Here is a 24,488-nt window from a genome sequence, read left to right as displayed (position 1 = left end):
GTGCTCCTGGCCAGGTGGTGGCGTAGTGCGCACATTTATTTGTTTTGCTAACCACCAATGAAATTCGATGAAATTCTGACTTTTACCACAGCGTAGCGGACGTTTCCGGTTGTGCATTTACATTTAATATACACTTATGTTGTAGTAGACACTTTTGAGCAAAAATCACGGCTGTGTCGCTTTTCTACCGCGGACTGATGCTATTCACGGTTAATGAACAATTTATCCGTCCGCTCGATCGATGTACGTTGTCCGACAGAGCAGAGAACCAGTGAGTGGAGCTGAGAGGCGTCAATGCTGTCATACATTTTTATGATAATTAACCACATTTGTGAATTATATTATCCAATTACATTAAAACCAAGTGTTAAAAATGATAAGAGAACCGAGGGAGACGGGTCTTCAGGAACGATGTTTCTACGCGGTGAGGGAACACTTCGCTGTCCTGGGCGCGGACGCTGTCCTCGGTAAGTGTGGATCAAGCTATTTTTCCCCATCTGTGCTAACTGTAACTAACTAAAATACTTTCTTACTTTTTTCTTTATAATATGTATATGTAAGTATTTAACATTCGTAAAACATAATATTGAATTTATTTATTGTTGTTAAAGGTTCCGCTTTGTAGCAGGGGGGCTCTAATGAGCGGCGCACACAACATCGTGACGTAGATGAAATTTCCCATACTACTACTATTATGTTGTTTTTTATTAATAACTATGATAATAATAATAATAATAATTACTATTATTATTTAGTTTGTGTTACTTTACGTATTTTAAGATGCAACTAACGATTATCTTCATAATCCATTAATCTGTCGATTATTTTCTCCATTAATCGAGTAGCCTACTTGTTTGGTCCATGAAATGTTGAAAAATGTTAATCAGTCAGCGTTTTTCAAAACCTGGAAATTACTTGTTTTTGTCCAAAACCAAGTCTGTGTGTCGTCCTCGACAGGACACTATCATTCCAATCCTACATCAATAACATTACCTGCTACCTGCATATTTCCATCTTCGCAATATAAATCGACTCCGCCCTTTCCTTACCCCTTATATAACTTCAATACTTGTTCACAACCTCGTCACCTCCCGCATTGATTACTGTAATTCTCTCCTCTCTGGTCTCCCTCACAAATCCCTCCATAAATACACATATGGAAACCTCACGCACTAAAAAAAGACTATCTTGTCTGATGAAAGGTTATAAAAGTAGAAATGTTTAGTAAATCTGTCAAAAACACTGTCGCAGGGAGAATCGTAGTCCTTGAAGGAAACGCATTGAAAATAGTGTCCATATTAAAATGTCCATTTCTGCTGCACATTCACCACTGCTGCTCGCGCAAAGGACTGCGTTTACAAGTTAAAATAAAACTTCAAACACAGTCAGTGCACCTTACTCAACAGTTGTGTTCATTCACTCACTATCGATGAGAAGACAATACAATAAAACCTCTTTTTGAGCCTTTGAAAAGGAAGCAGAGCTATTCACCCCTTACGACATTCAGCAAAACTTCCTTTTTAAAACAATATAAAGGTAATTGTCCATTCCTGGCATATAAACATTGGAAACCGTTGACCACCATGTATCTAATGTGGATTATTGTGAAGTTTTCACTCACACTAACGTGTAACAATGTGCAATTCTTTAAGCTCGTACTACTTTCTGGTTACTTCATGTATATACTGTATAGTCTACTCTATTTTAATAATCTTAACGGTCGATATCTTCTATATTGTGCATTCATAGAAGTGAATATGCATGTTTATTATTTATTACCTTTGCCGTATTTGCCATATTTTTGCCCATTGTAGGACTAATAAAGGATTATATTATGTCATCTGCTCAGATCTCCCAGCACCTCTCATCGAGATGCTCCTCCCGTACCTGACTGTGTGTCAGCTGGACGAGCTCCAGCCTCGGCTCAATCAGAGAGGTAATACTCCTGTCTGTGTGTTTCCCGGCTTCACAGACGGAGACGGCATTTGTCGATCATTAAATCTCTCATCTATCTTCCCTCAGGCATATCAACTTACTATGGTTGGGTTAGAGTTCTGCAGTTCATGTCGAGGAAGCTGTTCCATGTACGTGTCCCTAATAATGAAGCTTCTCATATTGTCGCGTAACATCTTGAACCCATGTGTGATGAGTGTGTCCTGTGTGTGTGTCACCTCTTCAGACGGTAGACCTGCTCACGGAAGACGAGGTCAAGCATGAAGTCATGAGGATGCTTTTCACGACCATATTCTATGGCTACAAGAACAGCTATGTGGTGAAGAACAGCACAAATCTGAACACGCCTTCTTTCCTGTGGACTGCGGCAAAGTGCATCAGGCAGTTTGTGGTGTCGGGCTCACGCGTTGAGCCTCTTCAAAGGTTAACTGCTGAGCAGCGGCCTCTTCTCGGCCTCCTGGAGAAGCAGATCAGGAGCATCGTTGGGTTTCAGGCCGTCGATCTGTCAAAAAAGAAGGCGGAAACTGCGTTGTACGTCGTCCACCGGCTGCTCGACCACGGGGCGGCCTCAGAAGTTCTCGTGCAAGAGGGATCTCCGATCTTGCTGGCGTGGCTCCTACATGGAAGGGGATCAGAATTTGTCAGTCTGGAGCTGAAGCGTCTCATGGACGTTGAGAAGGAAAGTTTGTCATCGGCCAGTGTCCAGGCTGCAGCCGCGGAGGTTAATGAAGTGGCCCCATGCAAACGCCGCAAGATGGATTCTCAGTCAGAGATGGAGGAACAAGGAAAAGCAAGTCTAACAGTGGACCCAGATGTTCTATGTCACACCTTCTCTCCCTGTGATGGTCCCTCACCTGGGCCATGTCCACGGGGACAGATCTCCGTTCTGGAGATCAGGCATTGTGATTCTGACAGCCTCAGTGTGCTCAACTCCGCCCTGCCCACATTTTTCTGCCTTCGCTCTCTAACCATTCATAACTACTGTAAGTGTGTCAATCAATGTTTTTGGGGTGTGTGGGTTGTGCTGTCACTGGTTGAGGTTGAGAGGGAAGAAGGATGGCTGCAGGATATTCACTTTGCTGTTGGTAATCAATACGTTATCATAGTGGACTCAGGTCTGGATCCTGCAGCTCAGGAGTCATAGATAATTATGGAATGAGGACAGAGAGGAAAAGTATGAATCTGTGTTTGTTTTGCAGTCACTTTCAGTGACACTGACGTGTGGAACCTGGCCTGTGCCCTGAAGAGGTTGTCCGATAACCCTCGCAGCTCCCTCACTCAGCTGAACGTAAGCTACCTGTCAAAGGCCAAGCTCATGGATGTCCTGCTGGACGCCAACCCCAGAATGACGACCCTGCACTTGGAGGTCCAGGACCGTTTAGTGCCGGATCAACAGTCCGTACAACACCATCCCAGGTTGTCAGAGGCATCAGGTAGGTGCTGTCACTCTTCTACTCAAGTGAAGAAATGAAGAAATGAACAGCATTTATGAAACTGCCTGAAACACAAGGTGGTTGTACTGGTCCTGAGCTGACAGAAATACTGTAGGTGTTTAAAAGCTTCAGCTTACACAACACAACATTACATTCAATTACCTTACTTTACATTACATGTCCTGTACCTTTATCAAAGTAAAGGCACTCTAGTTTTTCTGCATTTTAAAAACTGTTAAAAACATTTTGAATACATAAATTCAATAAGATTAGTTGTTTTTTTGCCACTGTGATGCATAAATGTCACATATTATATCTTGAAAAAAGAGACAAACATCGCAAGAAAGAAAGTTTGAGATATTTTGATGAGCTTGAAGTTGTAGGCACCAGTTAAGCATCAGAATCAGTTTAGTCTTTTCAACTAAACGCGCTCAGCTTCGTTATTCGCTGAGATTTAAGTAAATGGACTCATCACTAAAATAATCTAACAATGTGAGAATGTATAATCTGTACGTGAGAGACGAGACTTTGAGGTCGAACCTCTTCAGGTTTCCGATTTTGTTTGACCAAATCAAATTTCGAGGAGGCATCGGTTGCTCCCAGAATTTCTTCAACTCTCCAGTTTTCCAAATTCCCCGTTTCATATGCAGGAATCTCCACACTCTAGCTGTTATCTGTGTCCTGCTCTTCTCTCTTCACAGAGCTGTCCCTGGAGAAGCTGACGCTCAAAGTGGCCGTGTTCCAGACGCCGCTGCGTGTCGTCACGTCTCTGCTGAGACGCTCTCCTCGTCTCAGCTCACTCCACATCGCAGGGCTGAGGTTACCGTTCAGCTCCTCTCTGAGCCCACTCCTCACCACGCTCTCGGGTAACTCAGTTTAGGCTTCATTTGTCACACAGTGATATACAGTATATTTAAAGGTGTCCATGTGAGTTTTTGTACTTAAAATATAAAATATGTATCTTCTGACTAAAACTTGTGTGATTAAAACAAGTCCGTAAAATTCATTCTCTGCTCCGAGATGCCGAGGAAATGAGGAGTGAAAGTTCTGTGAAGAGCTGTCGGTTATGATGTTGACGCCTTTTCAATGTTTAGAGTCAAATCTCTGCCTGAAGACTCTCAACCTGGAGGACATGAACCTGTCTGACTGTCTCCCTGAGATCCTTCATCTACTCAGACGCTGCAAGTTAGAAGGTACGGGGAGGACTAGTGAATGTACACGTTTTACATCTTTGTTTTGATCTGATTACATCATATTTTATATACTTTTTAAGACATAAACCATGACACAAATGCTGAGGTGTGTTCCAGCTTAAAAAAAAATAGATTTTGTAGGGTTTTTATTATCAAAAACCTCAATTTTAATGATGTTTGCTCAGACTAATGATCGATTTTAGCTGTTTCTCGGTCACAAATGTTGCTTTGAGTGTGTGTGAGTGTGACAAAGTGTGTGTACCTAAAGATAGGGATGAGCTGATATACTAATCAGGTATCAGTTAAGTATGTAACGGGAAGAAAATGTGTTTAAAGTAGCTTGAAGTCGCGGTCGGTTGTAAAAAATAACTTCAGCACAGTTTTGTTGTTTAAAAGGTGTAAAAATGAAAATATATCTGATTGATGTTGGTGTCGGTAAATACTGGAGTATGTGATGTTGAGTCATCCGCACCTAAATATTTCCCCTTCTCCCTCTTTGTTTGTCAGAGCTGCACTGTAACGACTGTCGGCTCCTGGAGAAGTGCAGTGACAAGGAGGAGAGTCTGCAGCAGCTGGTGTCGGCTGTGAAGTCGGCGTTCTCGCTTCACACACTGAGTCTGGCTCAGAATCGCCTCGGTGAGCTCACCCTTCACATTGTTCACTCTTCACATCGTTGAGTTGTGGGGTTTATTTTCCTATTTCAATTGGGTAAAAAGTCTGGGGTTTTCTTTTGTCCGCTAACCCAACCCTAACCTTAACCTAAACCAGCTCCTTAATAATGAGGTTCTGCTTCATTAGGACCAAGTGTTGGTCTCCATGAGGACGACTGATCCTGACAAGGTCATATGGTCACCTTCAGGAAATGTCAGCTAATGACAGTGGATGTGTTTGACCTGTTTTAAGTTAATCGAACACATTTTTCGGCCGAGCTTTTCACTCATTTAATGGGAAACTAGTGCAACAACCGTTCAATGTGTGCCTGTTGTTCTTTTGACATCTCTTGCATTTCTTATCCAAACAATGTTGACAGTGACAATAAGTCACCTGCCAAGTTTGAAGCCTGTCAAGTGGTAACATTGGAGAGTTATGGGATTAACAGACATGCATTTATAGACTGCATTTACTTTCACTCTCCACACTAGTGTGTGTGTGTGTGTGTGTGTGTGTGTGTGTGTGTGTGTGTGCGTGTGCATGTGCATGTGTGTGTGATGAACAGTCTAATCTGTGATACCAATGTGGTTTCATGTCTCAACAGCCAAGAATGTGTGTGTGCTCGCTGAGCTCTTCTCTGGACCCTCACCGAGCTCACTGAAGCGACTGAACCTCAGGTAAGAACTGCTGACAAGTCGCATCATGTCAAAGCAACGCACTTTTATTTATTTATTTATTTTTGTAGTTATTATTCTGCTTCTGCGTGGTGTTCTTCAACAGAAATGTGATTTTTAATGTGTGTTCTTCTTTTGAGAACAAGCGAAACGTTTGTGTTGTGTTCGTACACAGCAGAACATGGGTGGGCGGGGACAGGAATCATATCATTATACCATGTAGAATAGTGAAATCCTGCCTATATGTCCAGAAAATAATGCTTCTGTACTCGCGACCTCTTGGATGTAAGACTTTCTCGTCATGTGACGTCCGTGTGCAGCTCTAACTTCATTCAGCCCGCTGAGCTGCTGGAGTTCACTCACAGGCTGAGGACACGGCGTCCCCCGCGGAGACTCGTCCTCGACCTGAAGAAGAACCCCGGCGACCGGGACCCCGACACATGGAACGCAGCGCTCGGCGAACTCCGCCCCCTCTGTGTTCCTCTGGTGGAATGCTGGAGATCCACAAACACGATGGCGGAACACGTCAGCGTCATGTGACCGACGCCAGAGAAAGAGTGTGAGTTTGATTTTCTCCTTAGGTTCCAAACATCAGGTTCCAAAACTTACATTTTTACAAATTCACAATCACATGATTGTATGAGACAGTGGCGGCCATTTTGAACCACAAATGACAAATGAAGCAGTTAATGAGTTTCAATATGAACTGAAGGCTACATAATTATGTTCTCCAACACACCTGGAAGGTAAAGGTGAGATGAGGGATGTTCAGCTGCAACTTCACCAACAGATGTTTCTTAATTTTATAATAAATAAATAAATAAACAGAAACTGTGTTTAAGAGCTTTGGACTGCAGTGAAGAACTTTGAGCTTTGATGGAGAGCTTTGGGCTGAGTACCTCTCGGTGTACAACCTGCCAGAAGTAGAAGATTGTGTTGAGGAATTTTGAACTCTCTCGCCGAACTTTGGACATCATTGAGGAACTTTTGAACTTTTTTGTGGAACTTTTAGAAAATTGGAAACTTTCAACTTTGTTGAGGACTTTCAGAAACTCTGAACTTCGTTGAGGAACTTTGAACTTTTTTGATGAACTTTGAACCTCTTAGTTGAATTTTTAGAAAACTGGAAACTTTGAACTTTGCTGAGGAACTTTGAGAAAATTGGAAACTTTGAACTACTTTGAGGAACTTTGAACCTTGTTAAGGAACTTTGAGAAGCTTTGAACTTTGTTGAGGAACTTTGAGAAATATTGAACTTTTTTCAGAAACTTTGAACTACCTTGGGGAACATTGAGAAATTCTTAATTTAACAAACTGTGGAGGGCAGCATCACACCTGTCAGTGTACAGCCTGCCATAACTTCTCAGAAGAAGAAGAAGAAGAATACCAAAAGTGTTGCTCAGTCCTTTCCTCTCATGTTGCACGCTTGTGTAATTTTCTTGTGTTGCAGGCAACTTCATATTTTTTTTAACCTGATTGACACTGTAGACCTTTGATGTTCAACTGAAAATGTTCTTTTTTCCTCATTAAAACGAACACAACTAAATCAGGAGACTTTAACCTTAGATTAAATTAAAAATGTTTTTATTGAGCAACAATTATCAATTTTTCAATTTCACATAAATCGACTGTTTGACATTTTTTTAATGATCAGCATTAGCCAGTTGTTACAAACGACGCATTTTTGTTCTAGAAACAATAAGTCACTAAAACGTAAATTTTTTCATCCAAATTTGACAATTTTTTGTTTTTTGATGACCATTTTTTTTCTGTATTTAATATTAAGCATATACATTATATTTTATTGAAAATACTGTATATAATTGAACTACAGTGGAGACATAAAATGTACATTAAATGTAGTTACAGTTAGCTGCCCTGATTTCTAAAAATCCTTAAATAAAAACCCGTTTTGGGCGTTTCGTGGTCAGTTGTGCGTCATATTGGACGTGTTAATTTTAATTACGCATCACGTGATTCGTCTGTTGTGCACAGTGATTGAAAAACAGTGTTTTGATGTTTGAATCTTTTATTAAACCAGCGTCTGTTACACTTGAGCGTCTTCCCTCGGACAGAGTGAGTGACAGTGGACGTTCAGATACAGACGGACAAAAACCCCGCAGGACGGACGAAGACGCGGCTTCACAGAGCCACCGCTGTCGTCTCCCCCCCACTGTCTTTATTCTTTACGTAAGACGAACACCATCAACACCGACCACCAATTCATCATCAGTAAGAACCAAGTAGAAAAGAAAAAACGGACAAAAATGGATTAAAAAGAGCTTCATGTTTTTCTTCTTTTTAAAGCTAAATACTGTGACGTTTGTGTAATTCATGTTGTTTTTCCTCACGGTTTTGAGTAAATTCAAAGTTAAAGAGAGTGAAGAGCCCATGTCTGCATGCTAACTGCTAACTGCAAGATTTCTCTCTGACTGTACATGAAAACAAATGCGAACTCTCGCTACGAGATTCAACAGCAACTGAACTTTCAACATTTTTCATAACTTTAGTCGTTTTTTAGTAACGTTATTCTCAGAAAAGTGTGAACTCGATCTCATTAGATAATCAACAGGAAGTCATGTTCCATGCAAATGAGCGTACATGGTGTCCAAGTTAGTAAACTCGTCAGTAGCCAGGGTCAGAGGTCAAACTGAAAACCCCACCACAAGAGGAGGACGTGCACCTGCTGCTGTTGTCACTCACACAACCTGTAGATAACAGAAAGCTAACTTATCAGTTTCCCTCTGCTTCCTTCTCAGTGCAAAGCTAGCAGTTCCCTTATGCTTCCTGCTATATGCTATGCTAGTAGTTTCCCCCTACTTCCTGCTCTATGCTATTTTAGCATTTGCCCTCTACTTCCTCTACTTCCTGCTCTATGCTGTGCTAGCATTTTCCCACACTTTATGCAAAGTTCCCCTCTGCTGAATGCAAAGCTATCATTTGCCCTCTATGCTGTGCTAGCGTGTTCCCTCGTTCTGCTCTATGCTAAGCTAGCTTTAATTTGATCTAAACATGCTGTAACAAAGCTGACTGTGTCCAGTTGTTGGCACGATTCCGTCTTCAGTGCTCGTCTCTCTCTCTCTTACGTGGTGGAGCTGCAGCTTCACTCAGGCAGTGATTGGCCACGATTGAGTGAGGACGCAGGTAAAATGTCAAAGTGACAGGAAGTGGAACGTCACGTGTGTCTGAAGCAAACACATCTGTCTTTAGAAGAGTTTTCAAACCTTAGACCTGGTATTGACATCTGTCCTGGAACATATGGCCACAACTGGACCACAATTAAGCTATTCATATCTGAACCAGGAGTGTTCTAAGGGATTTTGGGGCCCCTGGGGGACCTTTCATAAAACCGATTTTCTGTCTCCTGTACATAGCGATTGTAAAAAATCTAGGGAGTTCTGGCAAAATGTTCTATTTGCCATGGTTTTCCAACATGAAACTGGGGCTGGAAGCAGCACAAAAATGGTTCCTTGCTTCCTCTTTGTGTGTCCGGACATTGTACGGAATTTAGGGACATGATCACTCAGGATGGACGTTAATACCAGGTCAGAGTTGAACTAAGCTAAGGTGACGCCTACAGTCATATTTCCCTGTGGTCGAGCTCGTCTGTGTCGGCATGTGAAACAGTCGCCGCTGTGGTGAGGACTCTGTGGTTTATACGTAGCAGCTGAGTGGTGAAGTATGAGAGCGAGGAAGCGGCGTGTTAGCAGCGAGGTTTCATCTGTACGACACACCACACGGAATATCTCTGTGCCCGCACAAAAAAGAAAAGAAGTGACTCACATCAGTTGATTCAAAACAAGTTACACGTATCGTAGCTTTAAAGACACACATTCTGAGACACAGCATTAGACCTGAACTGTCCACACACTGCCCACGTCCATCAGTGTGAATCAAATTTACACTTTAACGAGACAAAAAGGAACGAAACCGTCACAGTCTCCTCCACTGTCACATTATGACTCCTCCTTTCTTTACATACTTATTTTTACATCATCTGTACAGTGTCAATATACATACATGTTATTAATCTGGAGTGTGTATGTTGGAGTGAGTGAGCAGCACATCACACACAAACACTCATCACAGTCTCTTAAAGGGATCAATCAGGATCTTTTTTTAAAGTGGTGTTGTATGACGTACTTACGTGTGTTTCATACTAAAAACACATCAGCTTATGTCTACTCTATCTTAACAATGTCTTTGCTGCTTTATCTCACAGTTAGACGAGCTTTTCTGGCAGGAAACTGACATCCGCTCACTGCCTGCACCAAACCCCATTGAGAAAATCAACAATTTTAGCCAGCATGGACAATGGAGTTGCTGGTCTACTGCTGCCTTGTTTGGTGAGTTTGTGTGACTGAGGTTATATGAAAACCAAAGATTTCAAACACCAAACTCTCTGAAGAATTTCATGAATTCATAATTTAAATTTACTGATGGAGGCAGACGTGGATTAACAACCCCTGTGTGCTGTGATGTAAAATTGCAGGTTTTGTCAATGGAGTTTTGTATGGGGGAGCAAAGAGGGTTCACAAAACCACAACATTTCTGTTGGAAAATGCTGTGAACTGATGAGATAAAGCTGCAAACATATTCTAAACATAGGTGAGACTTAAGTCCTTTAAGTGGCAAAAAAATCAGTTGTCCCAGCTGTTCCAGGCCCGTCTATTTCTCCCTTTGCAGTATGAAACACAGTGACTATGTATATACAAGTACGTCATGCATTCCCACTTCAAACATCCCAAACTGTCCCTTTACAGAGAGAGAGAGCGAGAGAGAGAGGTTAATGTAGCCAAAGATTAACAGTGACACCTGGACACCAGTGTTTTTTCGTGTGTGTGTATATGAAGTGTTCACAATCATCTGTTCAGTCGTGTTTACAAAAGAAACACACACACACAAATAAATCAAAATGTACAGCGGCATTAACAGTCATACATTAATACAAAGTACACACTCGCTCACACACACACACACAGTCGTACACATACATCCGCTCGTGTGTCGTAACAAAAACACACATACACTCACTCACCGGAGTCTATAATACTGTATCTGGAGAAGGCATTACAGGAGATCTCAAAATAAATAGAAATAAATTAAATCATATTTATATATATATAAAAAAAGAACAGGTTAGAAACATAGAAACTCTGTTGAATACGGCACAAGTATCAGAGGGACGCGATAAACACAGATGTAATGTTGGGACGTAAGACAGACAAGCACACGTTCATGAAGCATTAGTGAGCAGGAAGGCCACACACACACACACACATACACACACTTTACAGGTATGTGTGTCACATGACTGTCCACCACCTTTGTGTGACGTGCTTGGAACATGGACGCGTCCACTTAAGTCTACAATACTTTAATAACATGTTTAATCTCGCCGGTAAACTGATGATGTGTAAACCGTTAAATATCCTGCACCAAATCCCATAGAGAAAATCAGCGTTTTTAGCTCACGGGGGCTCCAGAGCTGCTGCTCCACCGCTGCCTCCTTTGTTGTTTCTGTCGCTGAGGTAAATCTGAGCAAAGGATTTTAAACACAGAAGTAATAAAATGACACATTTGAAGTTGCTGTTGGAGGCAGCAGTGCATGGACGACTCCCGTGTGCTGTGGTGTTAAAATTGCTGGTTTTCTCTATGGACTTTGGTGCAGGGGGAGGAATGAGCGATTTAGAAAGAGACACAGAAGTCAGGCAAGATAAGGTGGCAAACTTGTTCTTAAGATATCGCAGACTCAAGCAGAGTGGTTTTATTTGGTGAGGGTTTTGGTCGAAACTAAATCTCGTCTTTTTTGAGAGCTGCAGAGAGACCGTGGTCCTTACACCGTCAATCGCTAAAGCGAAATGAGTTAAATGAGCGTGTGTATGAGCGTATAGAAGTCGAACCTCTACCCGCTGTGATTCAGTGTCCATGTTCTCGTCACATGATGGCGACTGAGAGGCCGATAGAGCTCTGACTCTTTCACCTTCAGTGAAGAGCGTCTTTAGCTCGTACACGGCGTCGCGTCACTTCTCAGTCTCGTGTCTGAGACACAACCAAAACCCCGAAGTAGTGACGAGATGATTCAGTCAACCTGGTCCCTGAACACTTGAGCCTGATTTATACTCTGTTGTTCAAATAATCACTGGCTGTCATTAAACTCAAGGAAGAAGAAGAATAAGTTGTTATCTTGTGAGTTATAGTTGTGTTTTTTTTTTACCTCTTTTAAAGGCCTACTTCCTTTTACTTGGGCTGCTTGGTCCGTTACACTCTTTACTGAGAGGACAACGGGAGGTGTTGATCAGTGACAGTGAGGAGATGTTTTGTTTTGGTCCATCAGTTTGAGGTGAAACGTCGTCACAGAGACGGGAACTACCAATACAAGGGTGTCATAGATAAAGACTTGTTGACTACAGCAACTTCCACTAAAGTATGAGCTAGCTCCTTAACTTCCAGTCAGTTTGTCGTAAACTTAGAGTGGAACTTTTTTCACCTTTTTCTCTCCAGAGCGCCCCCTACAGTTTTGGAGGGGGCGCTCTAAAAATAACGCTATCACTTCCTTCATCGTATGTGTGTTTAGTGCCAAAAAAGTACAAGCCTCAAAACAAGCTGGTAAACAAGCTAGCTGGCCCTGTCACTGTAAACGACAGCAAAAATACAACTTTTCATCAAACTTTCTATGAGTAAAAACTGAATTAAGAACAATTTTGACTGTCAAAAACTAAATTATGGACATTTAACCATCACGATGACTCTGAAGCTGTTAAATTAGGGCAATAGTTCAGTTTTTAGGGAAATATTAGTGATTATATTTCCAATATAGAGCTACGCAGCATGTGAAACATTTCTCTCACACAGCAGAGTATAAATCAGACTTTCACCAGAGTGTGACACCGCAGATTTCCTGCTCTCGCATCCTTGTGTAAAACATGTGCACATTTACTGTGTGTGTGTGTGTGCGAGCACTGGGGGTGGGGGGGGGGGGACAACAACAACAACCAGTTAACACACACGAGTCAGACTCTCAGAATGAATGAGTGAAGCTAGTGCGTAGCCGCGGTGACGTGATGAGATCCCTGCTGATTCCTTCACGCTCTCATGTGTACAGTCTGTTGGTGTTGGTGTATGTGAAGGCACACACAGTAACCATATGAAGAAACTCAGAATACTGTCAGTCAAACGTCCGTTACGAGGGTGACACCAAGAGAAGTAGAAAAGAAAAGGAAACTCATAAATGTACTGTACAGTGGACAGAACGTCGCGTCGGTTCTCTTGGATCCAGCGGGAGAGCGAACGTGTTGGAGATGTGAGGTATTCACGCAGCGGCAGGTGATGTTCCTGTGCTGGGCGAGTGTGTACACGTCTGTCATGGGCGGGGTTAAAGGGTGCGTAGAGGAGGCGGGGTCAATGTGTGTGTTTGTGTGTGTCAGGGAGGCGGGGCTATAGGATTCCATCCATGAAGCTGGTGTCCAGCCGCTGGATCAGCACCCGGATGAAGGACATCTCCTTGCGCGTGTTCTCAAAAATCACCCTGGGGTCGTCGGACTGGCAGCGCAGACAGTTTGGAGCCATCACCATGGCCAGGTTGTTCACATCCATCTTTGTGATGGTGACGTTGGCAGACTGAGCAAATACCTGCAGACGCACAGAGAGAGAGAGAGAGAGAGAGAACATGAAGCCTGAACCTGAGGGAAGAGCTTTTAAATGGATAGTTCAGGGGTTTTGTTGAAGTGTGGCTCTGTTTCCTGAAATCTTTTTTTATATCTTATGAAAAGCAGCTGTTTCTATTTATCTTTTTTAACATGCCATATTTTTCCTCTAACCTCTTATATTTACAAAGTCTAAAGTCTTTTTCTCTCCGGAGCGCCCCCTACAGTTTTGGAGGGTTGTGTTTTTACGTCTAAAAATAACGCTATCACTTTCTTCATCTTATGTGTGTTTAGTGCCATGAAGCAATTTTCACTCACTTGAGTGAAACAAAATACAAGCCTCAAAACAAGCAGGTAATCAAGAGAGCAGTGACCTGTCACTGTAAACGACAGAAAAAATCTAACCAAACTCAAAAATCAAACTTTCTACGAGGAAAAACTGAATTCTAGACATTTTTGACTGTCAAAATTTGAATTACGGACATTTTTGACATGATTTGGACCCTGAACTATCCATTTAACTTGTATTGAAAATTGAAAATAAGCAAAAAACAAAGGAGGTTGTATTTAATTTAGGTCTAGGGTCGGGAGTTCTGGTTTCGTGCGTGCGTGCGTGCGTGCGTGCGTGCATGCGTGCGTGATACCTGTAGGAAGCGGATGAGGTAGCAGAGCACCAGTTTGTTGATGTGTGGCAGACCCAGCACCACGTTCACAGCTGCCTCTGGGTTGTCATAGTGACTGATGCACTCATCGTAGAACTCGTGAGGGATCAGCGGCTCCTCCAGTTCCCTGTACCAGAGCTTCAGCAGAGACGCTGACAGGACACACAGACAGAGACAGACGGGGTGAGCCCTCGTGTGTGTGTGTGTGTGTGTGTGTGTGTGTGTACAGGGCTTTTTAAGGGTTAAGTCCTGGTTTTAGGGTTAGAATGAGGTTTATGTTGGGATTAGATTTGTGTGTGTGTGTATTAACCTGGGATGTGTGGGTCCTCCAGTCCTGTGGGGATTTTCCACTGATCCACTTGCAGCTTGAGGGCATTCACTTCATCTATGTCCCCTGGTACCCTGCAGGTCAAAGGTCACATGTGCAGTGTGGTTTGATTTAGTATTTATAATCTGTGATTAAGATTAAGAAGTCTCTTGGATGAGAAGAGAAACAAATATTTTCTCTGCGTCTTCCTGAGATGAGTTCAGTGAAATCACAAGTTTGAAAGCTAAGAGACGATAGTGGATAGTGGCAGTGGTCTCTGCTCCTGACTCCCTCTCACCTGAAGATGCCTTCAGTTTGGTCTCCATTGAGACCCAGAACCTCCTCAGAGAGGCGGGTCTGCACCCAGGGCAGCTGATGGTCTGGATACCTCTCCTTCTGCAGCGCCATCACCTCCTCCAGGGAGGAGCCGAACATGGATGGACTGAAGATGGCGTTCTTGGCGTGTTTGATCTCCTCCAGACAGGGTTTCTGCACGCCCTGCGGACACACACACATGGACGTCAGAGGGAGCAGAGGAAACAGGACGTGCAGCTCATTAAAGGTCTGTTCACACCGTGAACACCGGTCAAACCGCGGGGTCCTAAAAGTGACAAATGATCTCTGTTGGTGACCTGCTCTCCGTTTGCTGCTACATGATTCACAGGCTCTGAGCCAAGCTGCTGCCTGCCAACACACACGCACACACACACACACACACACACACACACACACACTCACACACTCTGACATAATACACCTGACATGTTCCAAACAGACTGTGGGTATTAATCTGCTGCTGTAGCAGCTTCTTCTACCAGACGCAGTGTTCAGACACAACAACATCAGTGTTGTAATTTAACAAAGTACAAATACTTGATGCACAGCATCAGTACATTACTTATATTTTTAGCAAATAAAATCAGAAGAAGACAGGGTTAAAGTGTCTTTGCTCAAGGACCCATAATAAACTAGCAGAGCCAGGAGTTGATGCTTTTACTTCTAAAACTCAAGTACATTTTATATCAGAAAATGACTTTTGATACCTAAGTATCAAGTGCACTAAATGTTGCACAGAACAAAACATTTAAATCCTATTTTGTTCTCAATAACTCTTTCTGTGTGACTCTTCAGTTATCAGGCCGATATTTGACACTTTTTAATGATCTGCATTGGTTGAATATTGTTTATTAATCCAGATTATTACAAGTGAAGCACCAGCCAACCAACCATTTACATCTCACCATAGCAGAAGCTCCTTGGAGACATGGTGACCTGGTTTCATTTAACTTAACGTACGATAATTTAAAGATAAAGTGTGTAAAATTTAACAACATTCATTGGTGAAGGTTGCCTGTTGCAGCTGAACATCCCTGTAAATCTACTGTAAAAACGTGGTCGGTCCAAAATGGCAGCCTCTGTCGAGCCGATCCAGCTCCTGATATAAAAATAAAAGCCTGATTCTGGGCGGTAATGAAAAGCAACAGTTAATACAATCAGGTGATTTTATCTTCAATCACTGACAAATGTTACAGTTTTAACACACTGGACCTTTAAACTCGGAGGTTTTCCAGAGATGAAACCATGGAAGAGTGAGGTTTCTTACCTTCTTGGCTCCGGTCAGAGCCGCTTTAGTCAGTTTCCTGTGACAGTATTTAGCGTAGCTGCTAATGGCCACTCCTGAGAGAGAACAGAGAGAAGAGAAGACGGATCAGAAACGTGTTAGCCTGATGAGCGGAGGCCATGAAACCAGATTACAGCATCATCCAGATTTGTTTCATTCAAACTGCCAATTTTTCCCAAGGCATTCAGAAAATTCTTTTCAGTGGCTTTGACGACGTTGACGGAGAGTTAGGAAAATAACAGAAGAGGGAAATAAACGGCAAAATGTTATGTAAATGTATAAATAAATGATCAGTGGGGAATCGTCTTCTACGCCTCTATGCCCAACATTAATTCTGGACCAAAAATAAGTATTAAATGAGTTAAGGGTTAAGTCCTGGTTTTGAGTATTAAATAATATATATAATAATGTATACATATATATTTAAAAAATGTATGTCATTTAATTTAATACAATACATTTAATAAATTTTCTCTCATCTATGTTCTAAAGTTAAGTTCATCAGCAATGAAAGGGTTATTGTCCTGAAACATGTTATCCAATCAGAATCGTCCGTCTCTATTAGCTGGCTCATTCATTGGTTAGGACTTCTCGAATCCCGGAGAAGTCCTAGCTATGTGTTTTGGTTTGGAAAGTGATGGGAAAATTGACCAATCACGGTTTGATTTGAAGTGGGTGGGCTAAAACAAAAGATCCTCGGCCTTCGTGAAGTCCGAACAGCGCAGGTCGAACTGCAGACCACAGCCGCACGACACGCCCCCCAGAGTGCTGAGAGAGCGATGTTGTGGCTAGCTTGATAGCATCGCCTTTGTCAAGGCGGCCTTTTCACAGAAAAACTTCAAGTAATAAACAATGGAAGTTCAACTCCAGAACTCCAATGAAAAGAAAAGGTTATGAAAGTGGAAAGGCATTTCAAGACGGAAAATTCTTATTAGTTGGAGACGTGCGCACAGCGTATACCGGCAGCTGCACAGTGAAAGCTACAGGCTGCACTTTGGCAAACTTTGAGGCAAGGAGCCCATCAGACCTGCTGCTCTTTCTGACACTTAACGAGCTGACTGAGAGCATGGCAGATGTATCCCCTCACCTGCCTACCCCCCCCCCCCCGTGGAGCGGTCTTACTCGGCTCTGAAGCCAATTAAGACGCACGCCAGAAACAGTGCCAGAAACAGTACCGGACAGACTTTGGTACTGATGTCCATAGAGAAAGGACGTCTTTTGGAGCGCTGTTGTGCGCCGTGATTTCAGAGCGCTGTCCATGGTGATAAAATGAGCCTCGGTGTCTGTGTCAGCAGCGTCACGGGGTGACCTCATTTTATACTTCCAGATTTTGGCTATGTTTGCATTGAGTATGTTTATTTCATTTCCACTATGTAGCCATAATGGTCTCCAGTTTTATGAAGTTAATGTTGAGAATGTATCTTGTTGCGGGGAATGTTAATGATGTTATGGTCTATTTGTTTACATCCTTGTCATCGTTAACAATTGCAGTTGTTTAACGCTTTCAACTCATCATACTGTTGCTTTTTTTCCGCGATTATTTATTTTCTCGGTAATGATGGCTGAGTTGAAGGCCCAGCTGTAGTGCCCACGGTTCACCACTGAATGATCATATATGTGTATATATAAAAATCTAATTATACTATATTTATTGACCTATAACACAAAAAAGTTTATCCATACAAATGTTATCTTGAATGTAGGACGGTAGTATTTTCTTATTATTATTTTATTTAACCTTTATTTTACCAGGTAAAAAAACGACCCATTGAGATCCAAATCTCTTTTTCAAGGGTGACCTGGCCAAGAGCTTATTATTAAACTTATTACTAAACTACTCAAAATGTCATAAAAAGGTGAAACATGTCAACATTCTAGTCCACAAACCAACAAAGAACATATTCACATTTTTTTTCAATTATAAATCTATTGATTGTTACAGCTTTACTTGAGTACATTAATTAAATCAAATGTAATTCATTTTGAGGGTTTTTGGAATAAAGCCACATATTATTTATTTATTTATGGTAAATCTATAAATAGTGTTTTCTCTCATTGAAAAAATTTTAACTTTTAAAACTTGAATTTCCTTCGGGATCAATAAAGTATAAATAAAAGATATCTATCTATCTATCTATCTATCTATCTAGTACACTCTGTCATTTAAACATATTAAAAAATAATGTCTTTATTTTTCACGTAGAACCAGACAAACACAGAGGAAACAAAGAGGTTTGGCTGTGATTTCTGATGCAATCTGCGCTCACACTGGTCAACACCTCATTATCCATCATGAGCAACCTATAAAGCCGCTGCCCTACATTATCTGTGAGACACTTGTGGGGGGGACCACACTGTGCTGTTCACCCTGTCTGCCTGTGGGGGGCAGCAGAGCACCAGCACAGCCTGGCTGTACTCTGACATTAAAGAGCAGAGACAGAAACACGTGGTTTTAATTTTTTTTACTGTGTTTTACTGCGTCTCCTGCTGACTTGTTGCATGTTGTGCCTTATTAAGCATGGATCTCTCTCCTGCAGGGGGCGCTCTGTATGGGTTTGATTTGGGTGATTGATTTTCTGTTAAGAATAAAGAGTAATAAGTGATGTTTGTTGCATTTTATGTCTGTATCAGCTTCCCTCTTGTCCGATATTGTATCCCCGGATTTCCCCAAAGACTGTCGTGAGTGTGCGTCCGATCAATGTTCCCCACATTACAATAACAACCTTCTCTCTCTCTCTCTCTCTCTTATGAACCACTTCAAATGCAGAATCCGTGTAATTGCATTGGCGAGGCTGCGGTGAGACGATTTTAATATCAAATAATAATCATTTTTCAAGTTGTTTTTGTGAAAATTGTGTTTTAACACACTCAGAAATGCTGCGTTTTCTACTCTGGGACTGTGAGATTAGATGTGATCCGATCAAAGACAGTGTGTTTTATGTGGAAGGATGCAAAACGTTATCGGCATTAAAATGTGTTATCAGATATTGGCAAACACACAAAAATCCCACGATTATTCTTACATTCTTGTAGCAGTAACTCGTTTGGTCCACGTCAGAATGTTTTAAACTAAAAACCTCTTTTTGATACAAATTGGTCTCTCTTGTCCGGTTCTACGTTTCATTTTCGGAACCTTCACGGTCCAACCCGTTATTATGTTTATTAATTTTCACACAATAAAGAAAATGTGTGTATCTACATCTGTTGTGAGATTAGAATGAAAAATATTGTGTAAAATTTCACTACAGAAAAGACCTCAGGGAAAATGTCCTAACGTTCTGGAACCATCCTCCTCTTAAAAAAACCTAATTATACTGTTTTTATTGACCCATAACACACAACACAACATGTTATCTTGAATATTGGACAGTAGCTAACACTTATTTACATTTTTAATAAATATTTTAAGTGTTTTCTAAATTATTTAACTAGTTAATTAATTCACAAGACGGTGACATTTTTTTCCCAAAACCACAAAATGACAGCATTCTTGTCCACAAAGCAACAATATAACAGTTTACCAAATAAACCAGAACATGGAAACACATCCTCTGGAGACCACAAGTGTCTAAATAATTACATTTGTAATGTATTTGTATAGCACCAGACCAAAAGGAAGCCTAAAGGAAGCATATGTAATGTGAAAAGTATCGGTCCCAGCATTGTACCTTGTGGATCTCCACAACTGAATTTAGCCTGTATTAGTGTAGAACATGAGAAAACTGGGATCTGTTCTAGTCATTGCTGTGAGCACATAATGCTGTGTTGCTTCCTCACCCTTGGTGTCATTGAGCGGGTCCATGTGTCGGTAGATGTAGCCCTCCAGGTAAGCGTGGAAGCGCGGCGTCGGGGGGAAGAAGGCCAGACAGATCGCCATCAGCTCCCAGCCTCGCTCCAGACTGTCGTAGCGGAAGTTCTCCGTGGTCTGACGACAGAGCTGGATGTAGAGCTCGTCGCGGAGGCCCTGGTTACTCCACCCACGCACCACAATCTGACGGAGACGAGCAGAGAGCAGGGTGAGTCGTCAAATAATAAGAATCACGACTGTAAACTGTACTCTGGAGCTGAACTACCACTGTTTTACACCTGAAAAGCAGTGTATATGTGATCTGATCCATGTACAAATCGGGGAAAATAATAATAATATAATATAATATCAAAAGTGTTTCGTGTTTGTACAACTATGAAAAGAGTCTGAGTTTGTGGCACAGATCAGGCGACGAGTTGCAGGAAAGCACTTTAAAATAATGAATACAAGGCTTTTAAGAGATTATTTTGAGGGAGCTGATTTATGTTTGTGTTGTTGTTTAAATTACGTTGTTTATTGATGGTTTATTTAAGCACTGGCTGGATGTTCAGAGTGTAAATAACTTGGGAGATGAGGGAAATCAGTATAGACTTCTTTCTGCTCCTTTTTTGTCATATTCTTACTTACTTTTTAGTATGTGCTGAGGTTTTCTTCATAGCACATATTGGAAATACCTCGTATCAGCAGGGTTTAGCATTGTGTTGGCCATCTCAAGGACGTTTGACAAAAAAACACAACATGTAGAGCCATTGTTTTGTCCTTCTAAGGCTACTGTAGACCGTTTCTGTGGTAACAAAACCACAGTGACCATTAGTCTCAGCTGATTATACACTAATGCAAATATAATTGTAGTTATGATATTACGGTAGATATTCTTCCATTTATGTGTGGGATTTATTCCTGTAACTATTATCAAACTCCTGGTTGTGCCGCTTCACCGGAGCTCGCTCCCTGTATGAAAACCTGGTGGAACCCAACACGACTAATGACCTCATTAAATTTCAGGGGTTTAAAACATGTACGCCCGTGTATGAAGAGGTGATTTAAATGTTTCATAATAGTTCTGCAAATGTGTCCGGCGCCGAAGCGTGAAGCCACAGCCACTCTGGCAAAGAAAGTGTTTACTGTCCGGCGTTATTACCACTGCAGAGTCTGTCTGTCCGTCCGCTTCACTGTCCAGTCTTTTTTGTTCCTCTGTGAGCGTTGATTATTTGTGGATGATTGTGGGTGAGCGAACACTTTCATCACGACAAGTGCGATTTTATAAAAGAAAACATCCATGATGTTGTGTGGTGTGTGTTTGTTAAGCGTGTTAACTCTCCGCACAGTTTTATAAACGAGGCTCTCTGTGTTTTAAAAAAAAAAAAAGCTTCCTCTCAAAGTCGCACTGTGAACAAGGGCATGCGCGGCTGCACAGTGTGACGCGGTATGTCACTCTTCAGCTGTGCCGCAGAGAGGAGGAGGAGGAGGAGGAGACCATTTCATTATGATTTTTGAGTTTAGGTCTCGTTCACAAGGAAACAGAGCTGTCGTTTTGTTTTCGCCTGGATTTCTTTAGATTTTATGGCTGTAGAATTGTCAAAAAATTGTCTTTTTCCAAAGATAACTTTCACTTTTCCATACCTGGCAGTTCTTCAACTGTTTAGGAATCACAGTACTGAGAAGCTGACGTCACAAACAAATGTGTGACGTGCTGGTGAATCTTTGTCTGGGATTGGGATGGTCGTTCCTGCGGGAGTCCTGAGGTTCTACCGTAATGACCTGAGGTTCTACCGTAATGACCTGATGTTCTACCGTAATGACCTGAGGTTCTACCGTAATGACCTGAGGTTCTACCCTAATGACCTGAGGGTCTACCGTAATGACCTGAGGTTCTACCGTAATGACCTGAGGTTCTACCGTAATGACCTGAGGATCTACCGTAATGACCTGAGGCTCTACCGTAATGACCTGAGGTTCTACCGCAATGACCTGAGGTTCTACCGTAATGACCTGAGGGTCTACCCTAATGACCTGAGGTTCTACCGTAATGACCTGAGGGTCTACCGTAATGACCTGAGGATCTACCGTAATGACCTGAGGGTCTACCGTAATGACCTGAGGCTCTACCGTAATGACCTGAGGGTCTACCGTAATGACCTGAGGTTCTACCGTAATGACTTGAGGTTCTACCGTAATGACAAGTACATGGGCGCAAAGCTTTCCGGTATCCATCCATCTTTTACCACTTTGGCCAAAGGCGTAGTCACACCTTGAACAAATCGCCAAGTTTTCTAGATATCACAAGCGGTCTAGGAGGAGTTACGGTAATGACGGTAACAGAAGGGTTAATCGAGCTAAGGCCGTAGTCTGACTACGACAAGGCAACGGGATAAATTACTATACATGCGGAGGAGAACAGTGAACAGTGAGATGGACCGCATGTACACGTTCATCATGACACACATTAGATGGAGCGTGGCTCTTACTGTCCGGAGGAAGAATGCCGCTGGCAACAGTAACCACAGTTTATACGTCGTCGCCTCCTTAGATAGAACGTTAATTTCGGGAAAGTGCAAAGATCGGGAAAACTGGCAAGATAGGACTTGAGTGTTGGACATGGTTTGACGAGCTCCCTCCCACGTGTACTTGGCCCTTAAGTTTCTAAAATGCACCCACTGCATCACAGTGGGCTCGACCATCCATCATCCTTCCTAAATGACCCGATTACAAGTTAGACTGTTTACACCTGGCATTAAAATGTCTCCTGTGACCACATGAGATCCGATCTGGCTTCCCACACTCCTTTACCTGGCCGCTGTCTGCACGCCAACTAGGTACCCAACTCCGCAGAGGACGGAGAGTGGGGTTCAGTGAGGGCAAGGATGGAGACGTTCGTCTTTGTCTGTATGACCCCACACTTCCTTCCTTTTGTTGGCTGAACTGAACCAAACAAAAACTTGTGCGTTGACATAGGACGCGGCTACAGCTCATGTGAATCGCAGGACACATTGATCATTGACGCTTCGTACACAACATCTGCTTGTATGGACGAAATCCTGTAACTGAGGACGAGGATGTCAATCACACGATGGATGTTAGTTAAACCAGGTCTGATTGGAGTTTACGGTGTGTGCGTGGGTGATTTGTGCAGCGTCCACACACCTCCAGAGCCACAGCGAGGGGGTCGACCTTGGAGCGACGGTCGCCCATGAAGGTCTGGACGAGCTTGAAGATGTCGACCGCCTCCTTCTTGACAAGGCGGTCCGAGGTCATGATCATTGGCTTCTTGATGGGTTCACTGCTCCAGGCCAGCATGTTTGCGATGGACACTTTTCTTCTGAAAAGACCCTGAGGAAAAAGGAAAGAGACGGAGAGGAGGAAATGAGGTCACTTCTGCAATCCTCGGCGAGGAACCTTCCTAGAACTAGTGCTGCGTTCCATTTGCAGTCAGAACTCAGACTCGGATTACCAGGATTTGGTGGGAGGAGACAAACACAAACACGGAGAGAACATGAGAAATCAACACAGAAAGGGCCGAGAACAGACGGGAGTTCAAACCCAAGACCTTCCTGCTGTGAGTCATCAGTGCCACCCACTGTGCCACCCACTGTTCCACTGCGCCATTGGGGAGCAGGGAGTGACATTTCCTCCTCAGTCGTAGTCAATATTGTTAAAGTTTAAGGATATTAATAATAATTCTTGTTACTGAACGGTCGTAAAAAAGAAAATAATCGATGGATGCTGTGGGTTTTTTTTATGAACCTGTTGGACACTGTTATTGACTGAACCATTACGCCGGTGCGGCTCCTCGTAGGGGTCAAGGGTCAATATCTTGAACGTCAATATTTACAGTGTAATCAGTAATTCAGACGTGTGAGGAAATCTGTCAACATTATGTATACAGTTAGTGTTTGTGTGAGTGCATGTAAACAATTTTGTTCCCTTTTTTTGGACCATTTTAACATTTATGAGCTAATCAGCAATTATTACTACAAATATCTACAATTTAATCCTGATTGGTCATATTTCTATTTCAGACATCATTAATTACTTTGGAATAACGACCTGACATGACCTGTGTTTTACATACCGGCACTTTAAATTCCATTTTTTTTTTTAAATGCCGAGTCATGTTATGTGTTGCTTTGTTCTTCTCCATGAGAGAAGAATATTTGTTATACAATCGGAGAATTTCATCTCGTGAAATTTGCACCAGCACAAACGCGACATCGTTATTGGCAGACACTCGAGGTTGTGATATCGTTATCGGACACAAAAAGTGATATCGAACCATCCCTGTTCTTTACATAATGGACTTCGGCGCCACCTACTGCTACTCCTACGTTCACAGGGTTTCTTTGGGCAAATTTTTTGTTGAATTTTGCGATAAATGTTAACGAAAACTCGTAACATGACGCGGCTTCTGTTAAATGAGCACTTTAATGTGGGACACGTGAGCTGAAACTGAGAAGTGCACTTAACGTGAGAGACGGTGACATCACTGACGAGACGTGATGTGTATGATGTCATACAGACACATCGCACGCACACACACACA

At 42.3% G+C, this 24,488-nt stretch overlaps 2 protein-coding genes across 3 annotated transcripts in view; one reads left to right on the top strand and one right to left on the bottom strand.

The window, feature by feature from the left end:
- Positions 1–59: 59 nt before the first annotated feature.
- On the top strand, positions 60–8,216 carry lrrc41 (leucine rich repeat containing 41). 2 transcript variants are annotated; one of them, XM_058637856.1, is made up of 11 exons: positions 60–467; positions 1,850–1,936; positions 2,023–2,084; positions 2,180–2,936; positions 3,153–3,386; positions 4,088–4,252; positions 4,481–4,579; positions 5,087–5,215; positions 5,835–5,907; positions 6,225–6,463; positions 7,946–8,216. In XM_058637856.1, the coding sequence occupies exons 1-10, from the start codon at positions 374–376 to the stop codon at positions 6,442–6,444; spliced, it is 1,920 nt and encodes a 639-aa protein (XP_058493839.1). In that variant the 5' UTR covers positions 60–373; the 3' UTR covers positions 6,445–6,463; positions 7,946–8,216. The 2 variants fall into 2 exon arrangements, with proteins under 2 accessions (XP_058493839.1, XP_058493838.1); XM_058637855.1 differs by having other exon boundaries at positions 61–467; positions 6,225–8,216.
- A 2,965-nt stretch (positions 8,217–11,181) lies between these two features.
- arhgap39 (Rho GTPase activating protein 39) overlaps positions 11,182–24,488 on the bottom strand; it is a 77,962-nt gene continuing 64,655 nt past the window's right edge. The window contains exons 5-11 of the mRNA XM_058637854.1: positions 23,093–23,278; positions 19,918–20,131; positions 16,123–16,196; positions 14,818–15,017; positions 14,523–14,614; positions 14,195–14,364; positions 11,182–13,536 (exon numbers count right to left, since the gene is read on the bottom strand). Coding sequence (XP_058493837.1) covers positions 13,342–13,536; positions 14,195–14,364; positions 14,523–14,614; positions 14,818–15,017; positions 16,123–16,196; positions 19,918–20,131; positions 23,093–23,278 — 1,131 coding nt within the window. The 3' untranslated portion in view covers positions 11,182–13,341. The remainder of the gene's footprint in view (positions 13,537–14,194; positions 14,365–14,522; positions 14,615–14,817; positions 15,018–16,122; positions 16,197–19,917; positions 20,132–23,092; positions 23,279–24,488) is intronic.

The sequence above is a fragment of the Solea solea genome, chromosome 9 (genome assembly GCF_958295425.1).
Source record: "Solea solea chromosome 9, fSolSol10.1, whole genome shotgun sequence".
Lineage (NCBI taxonomy): Eukaryota > Metazoa > Chordata > Actinopteri > Pleuronectiformes > Soleidae > Solea > Solea solea.
Note: the sequence above shows the minus strand (reverse complement) of the source record. Positions and strands in the feature narration are given on the sequence as shown.

Coding starts and splice junctions, on each gene's coding strand:
- lrrc41 (XM_058637856.1), top strand. CDS start 374: ATGATAAGAGAACCGAGGGAGACGGGTCTTCAGGAACGATGTTTCTAC. Junction 4,253..4,480: donor ACTCCTCACCACGCTCTCGG/GTAACTCAGTTT, acceptor TTCAATGTTTAG/AGTCAAATCTCTGCCTGAAG. Junction 5,908..6,224: donor CTGAAGCGACTGAACCTCAG/GTAAGAACTGCT, acceptor GTCCGTGTGCAG/CTCTAACTTCATTCAGCCCG.